Below are 20,172 nucleotides of genomic sequence, written 5' to 3'. Positions count from 1 at the left end.
AAGCTTTGAATAATGAACATTGGTGTGACTTTGTAATAGACTTATAAAACTAAACAGGTAAATTGCATGGAATTAACCGCAACTGAATTAAAATAACATGTTGGTATATGGCAGCTACTAATTTCTTAAAAGCAATATTGTACAACACTTGTCAATAATTAGACTGCTTTGCATTCCCTTTTTGATTTAACTAATTCATACCATGCCATGCATATAACACAACAAATCCAAGTGACCGTTCTGCATGGATAGCTAGCTCTTGGATCAGAACAGGATTGGCCCACTGCCTTTCCATGGTCAGAGGGAATAGAGGGATGATATGTTAAAATGGTCTACTCAAGTAGACTAGTCAATCACTAAAAAAAATATGATCTGAAACCATAAAACATTCCACTTGCATTAGATACAAAATGCATGCAGGAGCCATCACTTTTATATGCAAACATAGATTATCAAAAATAATCTGGTGCAAATAACCGCAAATGTATTAAAATAACATATTGGTATATATGGCAGCTATTAATTTCCAAAGCAATAGTTATTGTACAACACTTGTCAATCACTAAAAATATGAATGTGAAACCATAAAACATTCCACATCCCTAAAAGTGTAATTGGATACAAAATGCATACGGCAGCCATGATATTTGTAAATATTTGTATATGTGTAAATAATGGAAAGATAAAAAGCTGCCTCATGTTTAATTGTGATATTTGCTGCAAAGATCCCGTCTAAACTTTGAGTTCCCGGTGGACCCAGAAGACGACATCCGATTTAATTTAAATTTGGTGTAGATTAACATGTTAATATTAAAGGAGTATTTCGTGATCCTAGCATCCTCTTTTTATGACATTTTTCAGTACATATCCACGAAAAAAGCATATTCCCAAAATTTCAGTTGATTCGATTTTGCGCTTTGAAGTTATACATGATTATGTGTATTACACTGTTCCATAGACAATACGTTGTAATTTCGTTCTGGTGCACCAGAACGAAATTCAAATTTCATGATATCTTTGCTAAACGAATTAATCGGCAAGAAATATTTTGTACATAAACAGTATGTAGCCAGTGTATTCCAGTGATATAAAAATCTCAACTTTTTTTGAGAAAAGTGGGGGGATGAGGCTGTGGATCACGAAATGCCCTTTTTAATTTGCAAGTGGCACACTTTGACCAAATAAGAAGAAAATCGGTTGACATAGGGGGCGTTTGATGCACCCTAACCCGGGGTACGTGTGTATCGCCATAATCGTGAATTTCAGATGGACGCACAAAAATATGTCTGGACGCAACAAGTTTTTGCAACCTCGTCAGCAAACTTGCGTCATTACGGACGCACATTTTTAAAACCTTAACGGGAACCCTGGTGACAGCGGAAAGGGGGTCTTAACAGCCCTACATACGCGTCACCTCCAAAGTTGAGTGCCCCCCGGATCATGCCGGATGCATGCATTGGAAAGGAAAGGATATGTATCATGTGTGACACAGGTGACGAATTCGTCAGGTTTACATGGTTTAGGAATCAATAATATTTTACAACTCTTTTACTTCATTTCTACGTTGGCAACACTTGACATGAACTGAAAACCCCTACACCCCTACTTACCATCATAACAATTTTCCTTCCCACAGTATAAACCTTCTATAAAGGCAGTACATAATGAAGGCAATGCTGACAAAATCAAAATTTTCAGAAATACGTGTCGTCTGTAAGTTTTGGTCGCCATTTTGTATGTAGCGTTTTACGGTGATTCTAGGAATTCCCTGTCAATTTCAATTTATAAATTGATTTTAATCAAAATTAGAATACAATGAAAGCATCAATTGAAGTTAATTATGCTAGACATTGAAATCGAAGAGAAAAAGGTTATGCGAACATTTCTTTACTTCTTTTTTCCTCTTTTGTAGAACTAAATTACCGGTACTTAAAATAATTTTAACATTTAACCTTTGAACTCATCCTACAGATATACGCGCTCCTTCCTAGCATTCGTTGTGTACTTTCTCTGCAGGATTTCTCCGTTTCCACAGGTAAGTCAATCGAAATACGTGTTGATTTTGTGTAATAAAAACGTTTGAGCACATTTAGCAAACAATTGGGGCTAATTAAATGCGGTATAAAGGAGTGCTATTTTGCACAAATGATCAGTGCATGAGTGTCAAAAGCAGGATCAAAATGAATGAATGACATGGTGCATGTACAATGTACATAATGTATACATGACATGTACACTGTCACTGTGATTGTGAAGACTGCCGAGTGCGGAACTCAGTCTTCATGATCTTTTTGGATCTTGGATGCAAGGCCATTCCGACCATTAGGTAGGTATAGCCCTAGAACTCTGGCCATAGTATCCGTTTTTACTTCCACTAGGGCCAGAGGCACTTACATTGAAAAAATTGTTGGAGATGGTTGAACGTAACAGAACAAATAAATGATGAAAATTGACCTTTTCATTGTGTTCGTGGGTCACCGCAAGAGCTGTAAAATTCCATTTGAAAAAACATATTTTTCATATTTATGCACACTTTCCCTACCTATTTAAATGAACCTCAATATTGACCATCATATTGTACCCATTTGTGTTACCTTCAATTCGACGATCCCTGTTGATTTGCCGTGAAAACGCTTGCATTTACTTGGTGGGAATTGTTCGGTTCTTCCGTTATTTACATCATTGGCATCATTTGACCTGATGCGTCGAGGGCGCTGTGACTTTTTCCATTTGCAACAATCTTCCCTACCAATAATGCTTTGCAGTCTATTACCATGAGATTTTATTTGGTACAATGTAGTTTGTGGGATACGATAGATACATAGCTCATCATACGCTTAGTATTATGGGTAGCCTGCAACCGCATCTGACCTCGCCACATCCCGGGGTCGTCATGTCCATTTTACTTGTGGGGTGGATAAATGACGGAGTAGTGGACTAGGCATAGTAAATTAACATGAAACGTAAAACACCTGTATAAAACAAGAATAACTCACGCATGACCGACCGGCCGGCCGCCCGTTGGAATAAAAAATACACGCTGGATTGTCTTGGGAACTCCAAATGCTTTAGTTACAAACAGAGATTGCGCGAGTAAAAAATGCATTTCAGCCCCTGCCAAAGTTCATTTTCGGACTCCCCCGTAAAGTACAATAGTCCAGATTATCGTAACCTTTGACATTGCCAATATCACACAAATGTCGCTATTTCATGCCGTAAAGATGTATGAGCAAGTTTCTGAAGAATATTGGTAAGTTTAAAGGCCAGATATCAGGCTAACGAATATGATCTGCATATATAGAAAGATCCGATCGTTGTCCTAACGTCAAAATTTGATAAATGTCAATGGTACAATTCTAAGCACGTGAAAGTCGTGAGGTCATTTCTCAACACAATACCTGTCAGAGGATAATTTACATAGGCACAAAAGACCGAGTTCAACGGAGCGTTACTCAGCCAAACATGGCAGAGTAGGTCCCGGATGGTCGTACATGTTCCTATCTCCACAACGTTATACCTTTCCAACAAGGAAAGAGATACAAAAGGCGAACGTCTAGGTAGGTATGCCAGGTGAATTCAAATTTGCCATCAAACTGCATCATTTTATATATCAAATTAAAGCCCTTAAGTAAAGAAAGCCAACACTGAAAACCTTTTTGTCATAGCACTTTCCGTAGCAAAGTTACATCTTGTCAAAGATTGACTTTCATCAAAAAGATTCTCCTAGCAAAATTTCCCAAAACAGCATCACGGGGGTGTTTCTAGATCTTAGTCTCATGACGATAGCACCTTTTTTAATGGAACTGCTATCAAAATCGCTCTGAAATTCCATGTGCGAGTCTCTCATCACCAAAAAAAATCATATATTTGGGTCAAGTGAAGTATAGACAACATATTTATGAAGGTTTCCTTCTTAAAAAGCTTCTTTTTAATTTCAATGTAAATTTGTATTGCCGGTTTAGGCCATTTTGACTGACTAACAAATGTGTTAACCGAGGTTTCCCTGTGATACCTACATTAGGCCAGCCAGGTAAGAGTAAGGTAGGGCGGTAAACGCAGAGGGACGCAAAATGACAACAAAAAACAAAAAGAAAAAAAAAGGAAAAAACGGGAATGGAGAAAGAAAGAAAGGGAAGAAAAAAATGAGGGCGGATATAAAAATAAAAAGAAAAAATTGGAGGGAAAATAAAAAGGGGGCGAAAAGAGAAACAGAAACAGGGAGGAAAATCTAGTCAGAATACTCAGACCCAGTAAGCAGAACAAAATATTAGTTTCTGACATGATCCTGTTCTAGTGGGGTCTAGCTCGAGATACTCTAGCTAAAATACAGGTTTACATTTATACTATCTTACATTATCTTGCTGTATTTCAGCTACACTGTAGAGCGCCAAACAACAAGCTTCCGGGGTTTTTTGGAGAACAATAGGAATAGGGCCTACTGTGTCCGTGAAACGTAAGATGAAGAAAAAACCCGCCTCGGAGCCCGCCATATACTCATTATTTCATTGTACCGTACTTTATTGCTATTTGCCTCCACACATTACGTAATCAACACAAAGCTTTTGTGAGGATTAGTGAGTGGATAAGAAATTGACAGCGGAGGATACGAAGGACACGCCGATTGTTAGTTGTCAATCATAAATTGCCGCAATGTTTTAATATTTTACTGCATGGCATTCCGCAAGCACCAAGACAAATTATGCCGTATTTTTCCAAAGATCATCTCATATGAAGTAAGCTGAATACATGCGATCTGTACTTTTGTAACATTCCGATCGCTTTTGATCACCTATTATCGGCGAATTTGTTTGAAAACACGCGATTTCATGTTGTGTAAACATAATTAGCATAGACACAAATGAAATTACGATGCAATACAATGCAATTTGAATGCGCAGCAGATCTATAGAAATAAGGCTGCCCGGTTTTATGCAGAATTAGACCACGTCTGGTGGGGTCTGTGAAACTGTTTCCATATAATGAAATCTTGATGGCAAATTCATGAATTGGAAAATAGAAGCACATGGTTCTACGTGACAGCTTTTTAATCCCTATTCAGGTTACGTGAATCACGCTATTGTGCAATTTGTGGACCATCCTTCTGGTTCTGATACTTGAGTGTTTGGACAACCGGAACGGTTTTTTGTCTACCTCTCTCAGTGTGTGGTTTAGGAAAAAAAATTGCATGCACATGGTGCATGTAAATCAGAAAATCTACATGCACACCAAAATTTTACATGGCAACATGCACCATATTTTTATTGTCAAATTCCCGTTTTCTTTGATCCTCCTGTCCACAGGCTCAGCGTAAACAGAGTTTATTGTTGTTGTTTCTTTCCCTGCGGCATTATTATCCTGGTATTATTATTAAAGGAAAAAGTTTTTGCTGACTCGGTTAATAACCTTGATTTTTGCTCAATCGTACCACATGCTATTGTGATTCATCAATTGTGTAGGCCTACATAACAGTATTGTCATGGTATTGTTCTCAAAAAAAAAAAACAGGTTGCTCTACAAGTCTACATGTAGGCCTACATACAATTTATGGCGCTCACAGCAAGATAATATAGTAAATGTAAACCTATATTGGCCGCTTTTTGACCAATTTTCAGAATTTCAAACCCCCATGCTGTAGAAAGCGTGTCGGACAAACAGAGTTTTGCCCCAATAACAATGATGCACATTGCACAACCCTATAAATTAAGTGAAATTAAGTGGGAGACGTGAGCTGTTTGGCCCTCAGAAACTCTGAAATGGCCCCTGGTTCCATCTATATTGTAGTTGACCAGGGGACACTTTCCTGGCAAAACTGGCCCCTGGATAGTGAACCAAAAATATCAAATTCTAAGCAACTAGTGCTTATTTAACTCATCCAGCACATCTTTATTTTATTGGCCCCTTGGTAATTGGAAATGGCCTCTGGTTCATCCCAATCTTGATGAACCAGAGACCACTTCTTTTGCCAAAGTGGCCCCTAGGCCTGGTTCAAGCTCTCTTATTTTCACCCTTCCCTATGTATGTAAGCTTTACAAAAATACAAAGCTCTATAAATTTCCATTAAACCCCAACGAATCAATAAGGATACCGGTACTAAATTAACTTTTCTTGTTCTGTCTAGGTTCACAATGTCAACCAGTGATGAAAGCCTCTCCGAGTCATCCAGCCTTCAGCACACACCATACTGTGATGATAATTGTAGCGTTCAGCATCACGCTCTTCTGCTGATGATACTTGGCTTACCTGGAAAACTGGGCATGCAAGAGAAGGTAGACCTGACCGAATGCATTGCCAAATACAAAGCCACAGGATGGAACGTGGATGATCCTATTCCCGATCCGATACCAGATTTCCGCTATCCCATGGCGCATTGGGCTTCTGCATTGTGTAAGTCACAGGGATTTACACATTATGTTGCGGGCTATTCCAGTTAAAATCCATACCACATGACATGACCTACATCAAACGTCCACACAGGAAGTGTGAATTTCAAACGGGGCTACCTGAATGAGTGACTTCATTTGAAATCTACACCACACCCTCTGTGGGAGATTAAGGTCATGTCTTCCATATGGAGTATGGATTTCAACTGGAGTAGCCCTGTTATCCTGTAATAGTGAAAACAAGAAGTTGGTGTGTTAGAAAAAAAGCATTTTTTTTAAAGAGTTACGTTATACTGATAAAACATGTCTTATTGAATATGTGTGAAAGGGTAAGTTTTGACAGGTTGTATTGTAGCATCCCAAGCAACAGACTATGCCAAAGTACAATACATGTCTGTCATGTATATTTCTTCTTTATCCCAACAACACACTTTAGGCAAAACCAGTTTGGTACACTATCTGGTCAAAAATGAAGACTGCTCTACTTTAATACAAACCAAACAAGGTGACACACCCCTCCATAGATGCATAATCTGCTTGAACATCAGGAATAAGAGAGGTCATCTGCTGGTGCCATTGCTAGCCAATGATCTCCTGTCTGCAATTCTAAAGGACAGACACACGCTGCTGTTGCTTGCTGAGAGGTTGCATCATGGACAGATTTCTAAGGATCAGTTTTCAGACTGGCTTATGACGATCTTAGAAGCTACAACTAAGATGATAGATGGTAAGTACATACATGTAGGTAGGCCTCACAAGAATCTGTTGTTGTTTCTTGCGACTGTGTCCGCCGCATGCAATTTCTGTCAAGGCTAAAAATAAAAATTGGTTTCACATCTGCCTCCTTCCTCACTTTGTGGGATCAGTCCATATTTTTCATTATTTTTCAATTTTTATATTAAATTCTAAGTTTTTAATGCTTTAGTAAAATAAAATGTTACCGTAATGCTGGTAAACAAGTTCATTGGTCAGCATGAATCACTTTCAAGTGTGTTTGTGGAACTCTAAGGGGTCTAATCCCTCACAATCTGGCAGATGCTGAAAACTGCTAGCAGTAGCAATTTTACATGAAAACTCCTGTATTTTGTCAATTTAGCAACCAAAAAAAACCAACACCTTCCTCCTTCCACACTTTTCCACAAAGGTGGGGACATGAAACACATTTTAAATTTTAAACTAAAGAATTTGACCTTTTCTGCAGACTAAAAAATGAATTGCAATTTGTATACATGCACCACTTTAAATGCACTCATTAATTATCCAAAACATCATTGCGAAGTTTGGTCATAAAACCAGAGTATTGGGCTAAATTCCAGTTGAAATCCGACCTTACACCCCCTATGAAAGCTTATTTTCAGGAGTGTAAGTATAATCTTATGTTATTACATTGTACTCTTTTTCGTAGTTGGACAGCGGCTTAAGACCTTCAACACACAGAACCAGCAAGGAGACACAGTTCTTCACCTCCTCTGTGAAGTACGCAGCATGCTTCCCAGCGTACGACGACTGGTCCAAGAAGCAGGCTGTAATGTCAAAATAAGGTGAGCACAGGGTTGGCAAAGTTTGCACCTACCGGTTTGGGCCGGTTTTTCAAAGCTTATGACATGGCCCAATCTTACTGCTGGACGCACCTGCTAGAGGCAAGTAAGGACAGTCGATGTCAGGATTTTAAAAAATCAATATATCGGCCACTCAATATCGAATATCCATTTTCCTCCCAATTTTTGTGATCTAAAAATTCAAATCGCTAAAACCTTTAAAAAGTAGAATATGGAATAAGAACTTCAACAGTAAAATAAAGTGCAGTTATTGACTCCATAGGTTTTGACATTTCAAAATGTGTCTGTTCTGGTGTAATAGCCACGGCAAACACACTGCATATGCCCGATTTTTTGATACTTTTTTTCATTATCATCAGCAACTTGGATATATTGATTTTCTTCAGAAAGTGAAATCGGCAATATAGATATTATTGGATAGTCGATTTATTGATAATTATCGATATATTGATGTTATCATGTAACTTAAAAGTTGTTGATGTGCAGAAGAAACCTTCTAATTCGGTGTGCTCAATATTAATTACGAAGGTATCATCGGGCTAACTGCTGACCCCCGTCGCCTCTCCATGTTGTTGTTTGTAGAATTTTCCTTGGTATGAGAAGTATGTGGTGTTTAAACATATAATGCTATGCTTACAAGTTCCATGATTTGATCCACATTTAGATTTGTCCGCAACGCAATATAGAATATAGCAAGTTGTTAAAGTAAGTTCCAGTTTCACCATAGATTTATTTCAAAAAATTTTAACGACTGGATGACTGAGAATATTCACTATTTTAATTTGGTCTATTGTCAATAAAAAAAATAATTCTCTTTAATCCTAGGAACAAACTTGGCTTAACTGCAATGGATGTAGCTCTTAACTGTGGCTGGTATGATTACGTAACTGAAATTAAAAGCGTCCTGCCAACTAGTAATCTGGTGTCACCACTGAGATCAAGTCATCCTATGGCCAAGGAGAAGAGATCCTCACCAGGCAGAACACGCCCTTCCTCTTCCACTAGAACAAGAGAATCATCTGATATGAAGAGAGCTAAGAAAAGATCACGTTCAACTGATAAAAGGTATGCTTTATAACCGTTTATAAAAAACACATTTCACATGTGGACACAAACACAAACACATGTGGCTAAGGTTAGTAATAGTTTAGTGTAAAGATGTTAAGTTCACTGTTTTCCATGTTTTCTGCTTAATAAAAATGAATGCAATTTGGAAAGTAAAAGTTGGATTGATGCAGAGGGCATCAAACTATTTCTAGCTCTAAGATTCCAAGTCACATCCAAGGACTTGTTACTGGTCTACTATATGGGATGATCCGTTTTCCCTTTGATGTTTTTACAGATCTATAAAAACAGCTATCACATAGTTTTTGAATTTTAACAATTTAAAAATCACAATGAATTAGGGGCAAACATAAACTATAATCAAATTAAGTAATTCTTGGCCAAACTGGAACATGCTCGTTGCGTCCATGTAGTGTACTAAGCGTGTACGGAGTGTAAGACACGTTTATACTTTCTTCTGTACCGCGCTATATTAGTGTGTGTTTATCGCGGAGCCACTAGCGTTCACAGTGTTCCAGTTTGGCCAAGAATTACTTAATTTGATTATAGATTGAACACTGCTCTGATGTTAATAATGAACGAAATTGCGCAATTTAGGGGTACATCAAAATGCGTGTTCATCAACCACTTTTCCTTCTATGTTAAAATGATTAATAGTTCTGAAGTTATAGGCAAATTTGTAATGTCTGTGTTACTTTTTGTGATGTTTTTGGGCACCAGAAACAAATTTGTTTGATCTTTGGATCAACCATCAATGCTGCTTTGATGCTTGTTATTAATGAGAACTAATTAATCAGAATTAATGCTAAATTTATATTAGTCAATATTCAATACAGGCATAGATTAATATGTTTACACACTCAACAATAGTCAATTCATTGATTTCATAAATAATAAGGATCAACCAAGCATCGATGGTCGATTGAAAGATGAGACTAATTTGTTTCTAATATTGCCTTATACACAACCATAATTCCTAGTGTCTGTCAGTATATATACGGTACACATAACTCATGTGACTATTTTCAGTTAGCCCAGAAATTATCCTGAAGGCAGGGATAAAACTTGTGGTTATAGAAGCGTCTTGTTTTAAAGACCCATTCAGTGATCCCAACGAAAGTGTAAAAAAATTAAAATTGTTTATAAATTGCTTAAAAGTGAAGTAAGTCATTCAAATTGTCATTTGGTATTTTTTAAATGAAAAATTTGGCAAAAAACAAAGAAAACAGCAGTATTGACAAAGTTTAAGCCCCATTCAAATACATGTAGCTAATTTATATACTATCAATTACAGATTCATGTAAAATGCCTTATTTTGTCTTAAATACACGGCTTTTGGCTGAACCACTAGCAGGCTATGTTGGCACATCTATGACAATGACAAAGGTACCAAAATCTGAATTTTGATGATTTTTATGATCATCCAGATGAGCAAATCACTGATTGGGCCTTTAATTCAAAGTCATTTTATCGTGGATTAATTTGCAGATCAAAAGAGGAGAGATCACTACCAAAGTTAAAGAAAATGAAATCACCATCTGCTGCTTCCCAACTGAAAACGCCAACAGCACCAAATGAAGACAGCAGTCAAGAATCTAAGAAATTTAGGTAGAAGATAGCGCATTTTATTCAAATTTTTCAAAACGCCAATCTTTTGGAAACAGAAAGGGGTTCTGTTTTGTCTGTGCAAAACAAGAGAACTTAAAGGTCTATGGGTTAGCAAATAAGCATCCAAATTTGCATTGAACACCTGTTTTTGTTGAGAGATCTCTTGTTATACTTCTAATAGAACTATAGTGTCCTGGTTTGGGGAAACAAAAGTCATCGCTGGGCGACAAAAACCTCATATATATATAAAAATTGTCAAATGTAAAACCTCAGGCAGCATTGGGCCCCAGTACATAAACCTTACATGTGCAATTTTTGATCAAATTCTGTTTTACTTTGACTTTGACTCCAAAACGCTAACTGTAAGCCAAGCGCCAGAGGATGTTTAAAGGCATTCCCATAACCCAATGGGGTTTCTGCCCTTAGCATGTCTGGCTTTTGTACACATGTGGTATAGTTGACCATACCTTGCATTGGGATTGTGTGCAAATATCTGGTGTTTTCATCCTTTTATTTAACATTCAAAACATCAAGACTTATGAATAAAATTAATGCAGTGGGACAATATGAATATTTCCTAGCAGGTAAGAAAGTCAAATATAAGTCATAAGTCTCAACTATTAGCTCGTTGGCTGAAGTTTTAAAATTACCATTTTGTGTGTGTGGCAATGGGGACCTTGCCTTTAAAATTAGGTTATATTGATCAAATTTCCCAATCATAGTGCATTGTAGGAATGCCTTTAAGCCTCCTCTGGCCAAGCGCGAAGGATTTAGTGTGTCAACTTGAAGAAAGTGCCCGGACACATCTTTTTTACATTTACATTTATTTAAGTGGGACCCACATGTTACATATGAGGTTTTGCATTTGACCTTTACAATTACATAATGGGATTTTCACCATCCAGCGGCGATGTAAATTAGATACCATTTTTCACCCTGATGTGACAGTGACGTTAGTGCGCATTTCATTGGATGCAGCCTCAAATTGTTAGCTTCGCTTAAAGCACTTGCGTACACATGCAAGCACTTAAAGCTGTAAAACAGCTGCTACAACACGTTGACATCACTGCCATATCAGGGTAAAACATGATATAGAAGAAGTGTTCCTTAGGACCCATCCTCTGGAACTGCCTTCATGATAATATCAAAAATCAAATTCAATTAATCACTTTCAAAATCATTATTTAAAAAGCATTTAATCATGTTATGCATAAATTAGATGTATTTTCATCTTGTATTGTATTGTATTGTATTGTTGTGGTGAATGTAGTTGTAGTAGCATGCTATTTAGTTGGCTTGTGTTAAGTTTGTAATAACTGCTTGGGGATTCCAAGCTATTGCTCATTACGTATGCAAACTTGTGTATGTAATGTGTTGATTGAAAACGCCGCAAACACAAATTGTTTTACAGACAACATTTTATTGTTGGGATTTTATAAATGGTATTTAAGAAATATTTTTGAAAAATATTTTACAGTAACATTTCAACATTTTTATAATGCTGTTATATGGTGTTTTTTCATATGAAACATAACATGTTCATTACCTGTATAATAACCAAACATGATTTAAATGTTATCAAAATGATTTGAATACAACCAATTTTAACATGTTTATAACACGTTTATAATGTTTAAGAACTTTTTGTGTTTGCTGGAAAGTTGGTCAACCAGTGGCTTGCAGCTTCAAAGTTGCTAAAGTAATTTGTAGTTTGTATTTTAATTTCAGCCGCCTTGTTTGGCCTTCGATTGCTCCTCCATAATAGTTGTCTTAATTATTTTATTTGTAATTTGATTTTAGCACATGTCCTGTAAACCTGTTGTTTTCCAGAAATTGTTTTATGCACAAAGTTATAAATACAGTACATTTGATATTTGTTATTAATCATTTTTTTTAAATACTTAAAAATGATTATATACTTGATTAATTCACAGATCAAAAGATGAGAGAACACCACCAAAGTTAGAGAAAATTAAAACACCGTCTGCTGCTTCAGCCGCTCCTATAGTGCAAACTCCAACAACATCTAAAGAAGACAGCAACAATCAAAAATCTATCAAATTTTCCACACCTCATGTAACAATAACACCGCTCGGTTCTGCATCAGATTCAAAGCGCCCTCGCAAGGGAACGCCATACAGAGTCAACCGTCCAAAAGAGGAGACTGAACAGCGTATGAGAGTATCAAATTTGGACAAAATATTGCAATCACAGTGTCATGGAACTCCTGTCGCATCACAATCACATACTACTGGTAAAAGTGTGAATCAGTCGGCAAGCGAGTCAGGACAGTCGTCTGATAATGATGTCATTGATGTGGTAGACCATGGACCATCAACCTCGTAAGTAGCATGCTGTTTGAGTTATGGTTTAGGGTTAGACAGGTGTCCAGTCATGGCTAAAGTTAAATGTATATTCCATCGCTGAGCGGCGAGCGATTGGTACTTGGCCAATGACGTAGCGCGCTTTTCCCAATGGACTCCATCGCTGAGAGACACGCGATTGGTATTTGACCAATGATGTAGCATGCTTTTCTCAAAGTAATTAGAAGCACACTATCTCTTTGGCTAGAAATGGATCGCTTGTTGCGTTGCTCAGGGATTGAGTATAAATTCAGATTTAGGCTGGGCATGAACTATATGAGGGATGATCTTAACACTTAATTTTTAAATCCTTACTGGATAACAAAAGAGTATTCCAAATTTACCCCAAACAACACATTTTGAACATCACAGGTATGAGCAACTTCTCAAAATGGGCTGTTCCAGTTGAAATCCATACACCCCTTATGGAAGACATGACCTTTGTCTCCCACATAGGGGGTGTAGATATCTAATGGAGTTACCCATTCAAGTAACCAGGTTTGAAATTCTATCTCCCTGTGTGGACGATTAAGGACATATATCTTCCATTGTATAGAGGGTTTATGGATTTCCAACTGGATTCTCTATACTTTTGCTGCTTTCAGGGGCCAAAGTGCGGAGCATACAGATGATGACAATTGTGTGTTGTGTAATCTTGAGAATGGTTCCGAGATGCCAACACATTTAGAGAATGGATCCAAGGTATCGGAGCTGCAGGTGTGTACGGCAGCAGCAGGAGGGAGTGCAGCAAATGAACCAGGTGCTAGCGGAGTCATGCCAAGTATGGCAGGAGGTGATCGAGGTGGTTAGTATTGTGATTGAGTTGTTATACAGTTGTGACTCCTGGGTACTGATACAATGTAATGTAATGTTTAAAACTTATAAAGCGTGTAACTGTAACTCCACCTGAAACCCTGATCAACGTAACACAGGAGCCCAAGAGCTGAAACACTAAATGATTATAACTGGTCCCTTTATCTGATTGAGGAGGGCGATGTTATTATCCACTCGTGGTTGCTTCTGTGCAGATGAGAAGTAACTTTTTTAAATTTTTTTAAACATTTCTTGAATTTGATGATGATATGAAAAGAGCAACAAAACTTTTTAGGGAGGGTGATAAGCCATAGCATATTCCCCCTGAGACAAGTTCCCATAAATAACTGGTGCCATACACAGGCACCTGGCCAACTGCAAGATCGAATTTCAGGAAATTAGTCTACAGTACACCCCTCTGTAACCATACATCACTTTTTATGCTCAGTAAGTTGTCAAAGGCACTTTATGGGTTACATAGGGACGGTCTATAGTAATTTGCTATTGTAAGCATGCCGAAATTTTAGCAGTGTATTTGTAACAAACAACTGCCATATAAGCATGCACTATTTATCCTCTCGTTGAGTCGATGACATCAATGCGTGAGGTAGCAGTTTCATGCAGCACCTCTATCTGTGTGCATATGTACGTCAGCGCTTTACAGGAATGCTCACGATTTGAAGCTGTCCAGTACACACACATTAAGTCCCTGATCAACGTAACACAAGAGCCCAAGTCAAATACTTTTACGGAAACAGTCAGTTAGAGAGAAGGGTAGTGAGTCCGAAAAGGGTTAAATTAGGGTTTAGTTCATTTTAGGCTAGGGTTGTGGATAAGGTTAAGGTTATGGCAGGGATGCAAATTATGTGGGAGCGGGGAGCACCGCTCCTAGGAAATGACAGTGAAATTGAGGAAATAATGCCTTGAGAAGAAAAAAAGAAAGCAAGGAAAAAGAGGAAGGGAGAAGAAAAAGAGGAGAGGAAGAGGAAAAGAGGAAGACACTTGTCAATCATTATCAAACTGGAACATATCAATACTAAAAAATCAGAAGTGCCAGTGAGGAGATGACGACATGGAAAATTGTGTCAGAGGGATTTAAAAAAGAGAACGTAAAGCACACATCAAGTTGTAAAGGATAGTGAAATGGACCCATCAACATTAAGAGATAAATATAAAAAGGCAGTAACCAACCATAGTAAAAAATGGAGATATGAGGGTCAGCAAGTGGCTTCTACTGATCATGCATGCACGATTTGAGGAAATTAAAGGGAAACAAATAGAGAAGGCCAAATCAAACTACTTAAACATGATAATGATATGCAAATTTGATTCCCTATTTATGTAAAAATTGAGGAAGTTAACACTAAGGGCATGCTGCAGCAGATGCTTGTGGCAAGCAAATATTTCAGTCTTAGTACCTTTCAAATGATATTTCAAATGATATTGTTAAAGTACACTCAAACGAAGAAAGACCAAACACAAAAAAGAGGTAGGAATTTCTTGATAAGGAAAAGTTATCGAAGGGGGGTGGCATGGAGTGACAAAATATGAAAGAGAAAAGTGCTCCCTCTGACAAAAATGAAAGAGAAAATCGGGGGTAGGAAAGGAAAGGAGCCTGTGTCAATCTTGGGCGCTATTAGTATAAAATAACCATTTTTTACGCGCTACACGCACAAACTTTTTCCAAATAAAGCCCTTTTTGAAAGCTCGAATACTTTACAGTAGAGCCTTTTTAAAAAACCATCTTATGTTACCATTCTTATCTTACCAAACCTATTTTGTCTGATGATTGAGGAAATCTTGAGCCTAAAAACCTTGCTCCTGAGGAAGAAATCACAATTTGCACCCCTGGGTTATGGTTAGCATTAGGGTTAGTGTTGGGGATAGGATAAGGTTAATGTTAGGGCAAGTGTTATGCTAGTTTCATACTTTCCTGCAGCTTGCTGCTTTGCCACTCTGAAGATGATTTTACTTCATTGCGCAGTCGCACCAGAAACCTAGCGGTGACCAGCAGCAAGCCGATATATCGATCACTGGGAGTTTAATTCAAATCAACTCGGAGCGGTGCCGCTCTGACGTATCAGACCAAAATATGATTTTGGAGCGGTGCTGAGTGGCTTTCTGAGTCATGCCGCTGCCGCTCAGCGGTGTGCCGCTCAGCTTGCAGAAAAGTGCAAGCGGCATGAATCATGATGAAGCGTCACAGAGCGGCAAGCGGCAGAAAGTATGAAACCAGCATTAATTATAGTTAGGTCTTGGGTTAGTTGTGAAAACTGTGAAGGATCTTTACAAAAGTTAGCAGGTTTCCAAGACTTCCAAGACTAATGACCCTTCAGACCATCAACCTATGCCCAATTTTTCACCACATAATTTGACACATTTTGTTTGTTATTCATTTTGTCTCAATCCTAGATGGTAAAGGAAACTCCAAGTTACTAACCTACCTACATATGCACCAAGACTTCCAGAAAGAAATCATCAATAAAATACATAAAGATAGAAGAGACATAGAGAAAAAGATTGTAGAACAAGAAAGCAGTATTCAAGGTAAGGCTGAAAAACAGTTATTTGTTAGTGTTGGCCGATCCAACCCAAGATCGGATCTGCCGATCTCCGATCTGAAAATTAGCAGATCGGGCCGATCCGATCCCGATTCAGATTCCTTAAATGTTATTTTACAACCAGTACAAGTTCATTCAAGTCGGGCCCCAGTAATGTTAACAGTCAAAGCTTAATTCCCCAAACCTGTAACTATGTAATATGATGACTGTTTTTAGAGGTTTTTCATGTCAATATCAACCCAAATAAAATACCATTTTACACCCCAAGTCCCAGCGTTACTCACTCAGTGCCTCCAATTGTTGGAAGTTTAATCATTAATCCATTAAATGATGTACCATCGCACGGTTTCGTAGTTCTATGCCACTAGTTTTAATATAGACAATGTGGCGACCGCCTATAAATAAATGATCGCGCATGCTCAGTTATGACTTAAGAGCTAATGGAATTCCCTGTATGTTACTCTGCGCTTGGAGGGGGTAGGTATATTCATTATATTGGGCAATTCACAGATCACTTCGGCCGAATGATGGCAGGCTTTATTTTTGGAAAATATTAGTCTTTGCTCATGAAAGCGTGCAAGTTCAATTGATAAATACAACAGCAAGGTTTGCGGTATGTGCAAAAGGTTACAGATGTCAAACAGCAACAAGTCATGACGACAAAAGCGCAAGCACAAGACAGTGAGACACATGATTGTTTGTTTACATTTTAATTCGGTCTATCAAAGGGTGGATACATACATAAAATACAGTATGAAACGACATGATTCTTGCGGTGGTAACAACGTTTTTTGGAAATATATTGGCATTAAATAGTAATGTTACATAAGAAAGTAATGGTAAGCTTAAAGAATTGTTGTGTACTTTTATTACTGTCAAGTTCAGAGATCGGTAGCTAGATCGGCAGCTGATAGCTCATCTGCCGATTCAGATTCAAGGCCGATGCAGTCCATATCGGCACCGATCTCCGATTCACAGATCGGTATCGGCCAACATTATTATTTGTTATTTGTTTCTCTCACCTTAATCTTTCACTTACCCAAAATAGTTTCCATTATACTATTCACCTACCTATTGGCTGCTGCATTAAAAAGAATTCATGTGCAAACTTTGCGTTGCCGAATGATGTTGCTTGGAATTGCCCAAATATCCTTCACAAGGGATGTATGGAATTAGCTCATAAACCAAAGTTATTTGAAACTCGCCCTCCCTCTGTGGAATCTTATCTCACAGAGCGTATGGAGTTCAAATGGAGCTGCGTATATGTTTATATTATTTGAAATTCATACTCCCCCTGTGGAAAATATTTTCAAAATCTTCCACAGAGGGAGTGTGGATTTAAAATGGAATAGCTGAGTGACCTCTTGGTGTCTGATATCGTTTCCCTTCTCATCTCATATATGTGTTCATCGCTCATTAGAAAAGCCTTATTATTTTTAACTTGTCTCTGGAGATTCTTTATTATAGTTGACAGCTTTTGGTGATATTTTTCCCCTTGATGATAACACTCATACTTTTTTCTAATCTTTATATCTAATCATACAGTTACAGCCAAGGAGCTGGCTAAGGTGACATCAGAATCCAATGAAGTAAATAGGCAAATTATTACAGTCGTCCAACAACTTGAGGTGAGTGGATTTTCATTACGTAGACCAAACAATATCCCGGCTTTGTCATTTCGTAAAAGAATAGAAGTCCTAGCATTGATGGTTTGTAGAAGAAGAAGATTACATATGTGACACGATCAAGGGAAATGAGTCTGATGTCGCTAATATTGTTTTTGAGATATTGGCAAAAACAGTGTTCAAATTCTTTTGTTTTATATTGTTTTCAGCGATTGATAAATTGATGTAACTTCACAAAGAAAAGTCGTATCAACATGGGGTTTTCAGTTTCTGAAAGCTCGAAATGTCCTCTTTAGAAACATGTGTAAAACTCATTTTCGACCAGGGCCAACATGTGACCCATTCCCCTTGATCATGTCACATATTAGTTCTGCTCAATTTGAAAAACCTCCCAATTTGGTGTAAATCCAAAACTTGGGTCAGGAATGACAAAGGAAGTTTTTTTTTAAACCCTTATTTTGACAAAGTCGGTAATTTATATACCAAAATTGTTTGCCATAATCTAGGACCTATAACATTGTAGAGGTAAACAAGACTTATTACAGGGTGAGTCAAAAAATTGCAATATGGCAAAGGAGCCATCTTTATTTTTTATTTTAAAACAAAGTTGCATTTTTCAGTTGTTGAAAGTTTCTTCTAGATACTAAAGCCAATAGTCACCTTGTGCGGAAAAATGAAGTAACTATAGTGCGTTTCGTCTGAAGTGGAAATGCTATGTGTGTATTTCACTGGCAGTTGGAAATTGTGCTAGCTAACCCAATATCCTGTTAGGCGCATAAACATGGGTGGAATGGCAGTTTGTCCACACGCTGGTGACGCAACCACAAAATCAGACTGATGGTACTCGAATTTGAGACGAGACACAGCATAACAATATCATTTACAATTTCTATTTTTATGAACCATCTGATTTTTTTTTGTCCAGGAGGCAAAACTTCCATTTCTTTAACCTGATAGGCACTGATGTAGTACCGCATTCTGATGGAATTATTGTCCCTGGTCTTATATATAGTGGAAAAAATGTAAACAACTCATATATAGTCCATAAAAGTTGCATTTGGAATCATCAGTGTTATATATATATGTGTCACATGTTTTTTTGTAAACACTCTTCACATTAGAAACTAAGTGGTCTTCATAAATGATTAATTTTTATTTTTATTTTTTTCACAGGCACTCAAATCAAGGGAAAACGAACTAAAGAGTAGACATGAAAAATTACGGAAATCCAAAAAAGCCAAAGAGACCAAGCTGGGCGAGAGTCGGACACAACTTGCAGTAATCGCTCAATCACTGCTAGAGTTGCAGGGATAAAGTGCATTTTATCAAACAAAACTTTTGACTTTATCCTTTGGCTAAATGTCGAGTTGTAATGCGGTCAGGATGGTATCCCATCAAGACTTCACCCCATGGGCACTACTGGCTGAATTATCAGCCTCGAAGAACTATTTTGATTGGTTGCAAAGAGGATTATATCATGTATTGAGCCAATCAGGGATGTGGTAAGAATGGTCAGTAGGAATGAAGTGGATTAAGCTAACAATTGCTAATGAGATCTGAAAGCTTAATTCTGATTGGTTACTCAGATGCTTATATCATATATTGAGCCAATCAGAGATGTGAATAGTCAGTAGGTCTGAAGGGGATCAAGCTAACAATAGAGATCTAAAAGCTCTGTTTTAATCAATTGGTTACTCAGATGATTCTATCATGTAATTGACCAATCGAGGGCACTGTAAGAAAGGCAGTAGTGCACATGGGGCTATTACAATGCCCTTGATATGCTGCCCTGTGTTGCTTGTTATCAATATTGTAATCAATAGTGTGATTTTAGTTTTAGTGTACATATTTCTCTATTGAATGGACATGAGCTTTTAATACCAAACATTTAATATTCTCTTTAATAAGCACCACGGGTGTGACATTTTTTGAAAGGGGGTGTCGTCAGGTGCGGATCCAGGAATTTTCAATAGGGGGGGTATGCCGAGCCACCGACCACAGTCAGGTACCACTCTGCAAAAATACACACAATAATAATAATAAACAAAGATTTAATATAGCGCCCTATGCAGAAAAGCCTCAAGGTGCTTTACACAGAAAACAATGCAAAACCTAAAACTGCCATATATAACTGGTGCCCCTCTGCAAAAATTAATGGAGTGCACATCGGGTTCCCCCCTAAATCTGCCCCTGGTCGT

At 37.7% G+C, this 20,172-nt stretch overlaps 2 protein-coding genes across 3 annotated transcripts in view; one reads left to right on the top strand and one right to left on the bottom strand.

Moving 5' to 3' along the window:
• LOC140166251 (dnaJ homolog subfamily C member 25-like) overlaps positions 1-1,731 on the bottom strand; it is a 39,708-nt gene extending 37,977 nt beyond the window's left edge. Inside the window, exon 1 of the mRNA XM_072189657.1 lies at positions 1,611-1,731. Coding sequence (XP_072045758.1) covers positions 1,611-1,731 — 121 coding nt within the window. The remainder of the gene's footprint in view (positions 1-1,610) is intronic.
• A 228-nt stretch (positions 1,732-1,959) lies between these two features.
• On the top strand, positions 1,960-19,999 carry LOC140166249 (uncharacterized). 2 transcript variants are annotated; one of them, XM_072189655.1, is made up of 11 exons: positions 1,960-2,035; positions 6,119-6,384; positions 6,817-7,107; positions 7,786-7,921; positions 8,765-9,004; positions 10,493-10,612; positions 12,547-12,954; positions 13,581-13,780; positions 16,201-16,335; positions 17,895-17,977; positions 19,148-19,999. In XM_072189655.1, exons 2-11 carry the CDS (start codon positions 6,126-6,128, stop codon positions 19,286-19,288), a joined length of 2,013 nt encoding a protein of 670 aa, XP_072045756.1. In that variant the 5' UTR covers positions 1,960-2,035; positions 6,119-6,125; the 3' UTR covers positions 19,289-19,999. The 2 variants fall into 2 exon arrangements, with proteins under 2 accessions (XP_072045756.1, XP_072045757.1); XM_072189656.1 differs by lacking the exon at positions 10,493-10,612.
• Positions 20,000-20,172: the final 173 nt, after the last annotated feature.

Source organism: Amphiura filiformis, chromosome 12 (assembly GCF_039555335.1).
Source record: "Amphiura filiformis chromosome 12, Afil_fr2py, whole genome shotgun sequence".
Classification (NCBI taxonomy): Eukaryota; Metazoa; Echinodermata; class Ophiuroidea; order Amphilepidida; family Amphiuridae; genus Amphiura; species Amphiura filiformis.
The sequence above is the reverse complement of the archived record's forward strand: the minus strand, read 5'-3'. Positions and strand labels throughout refer to the sequence as shown.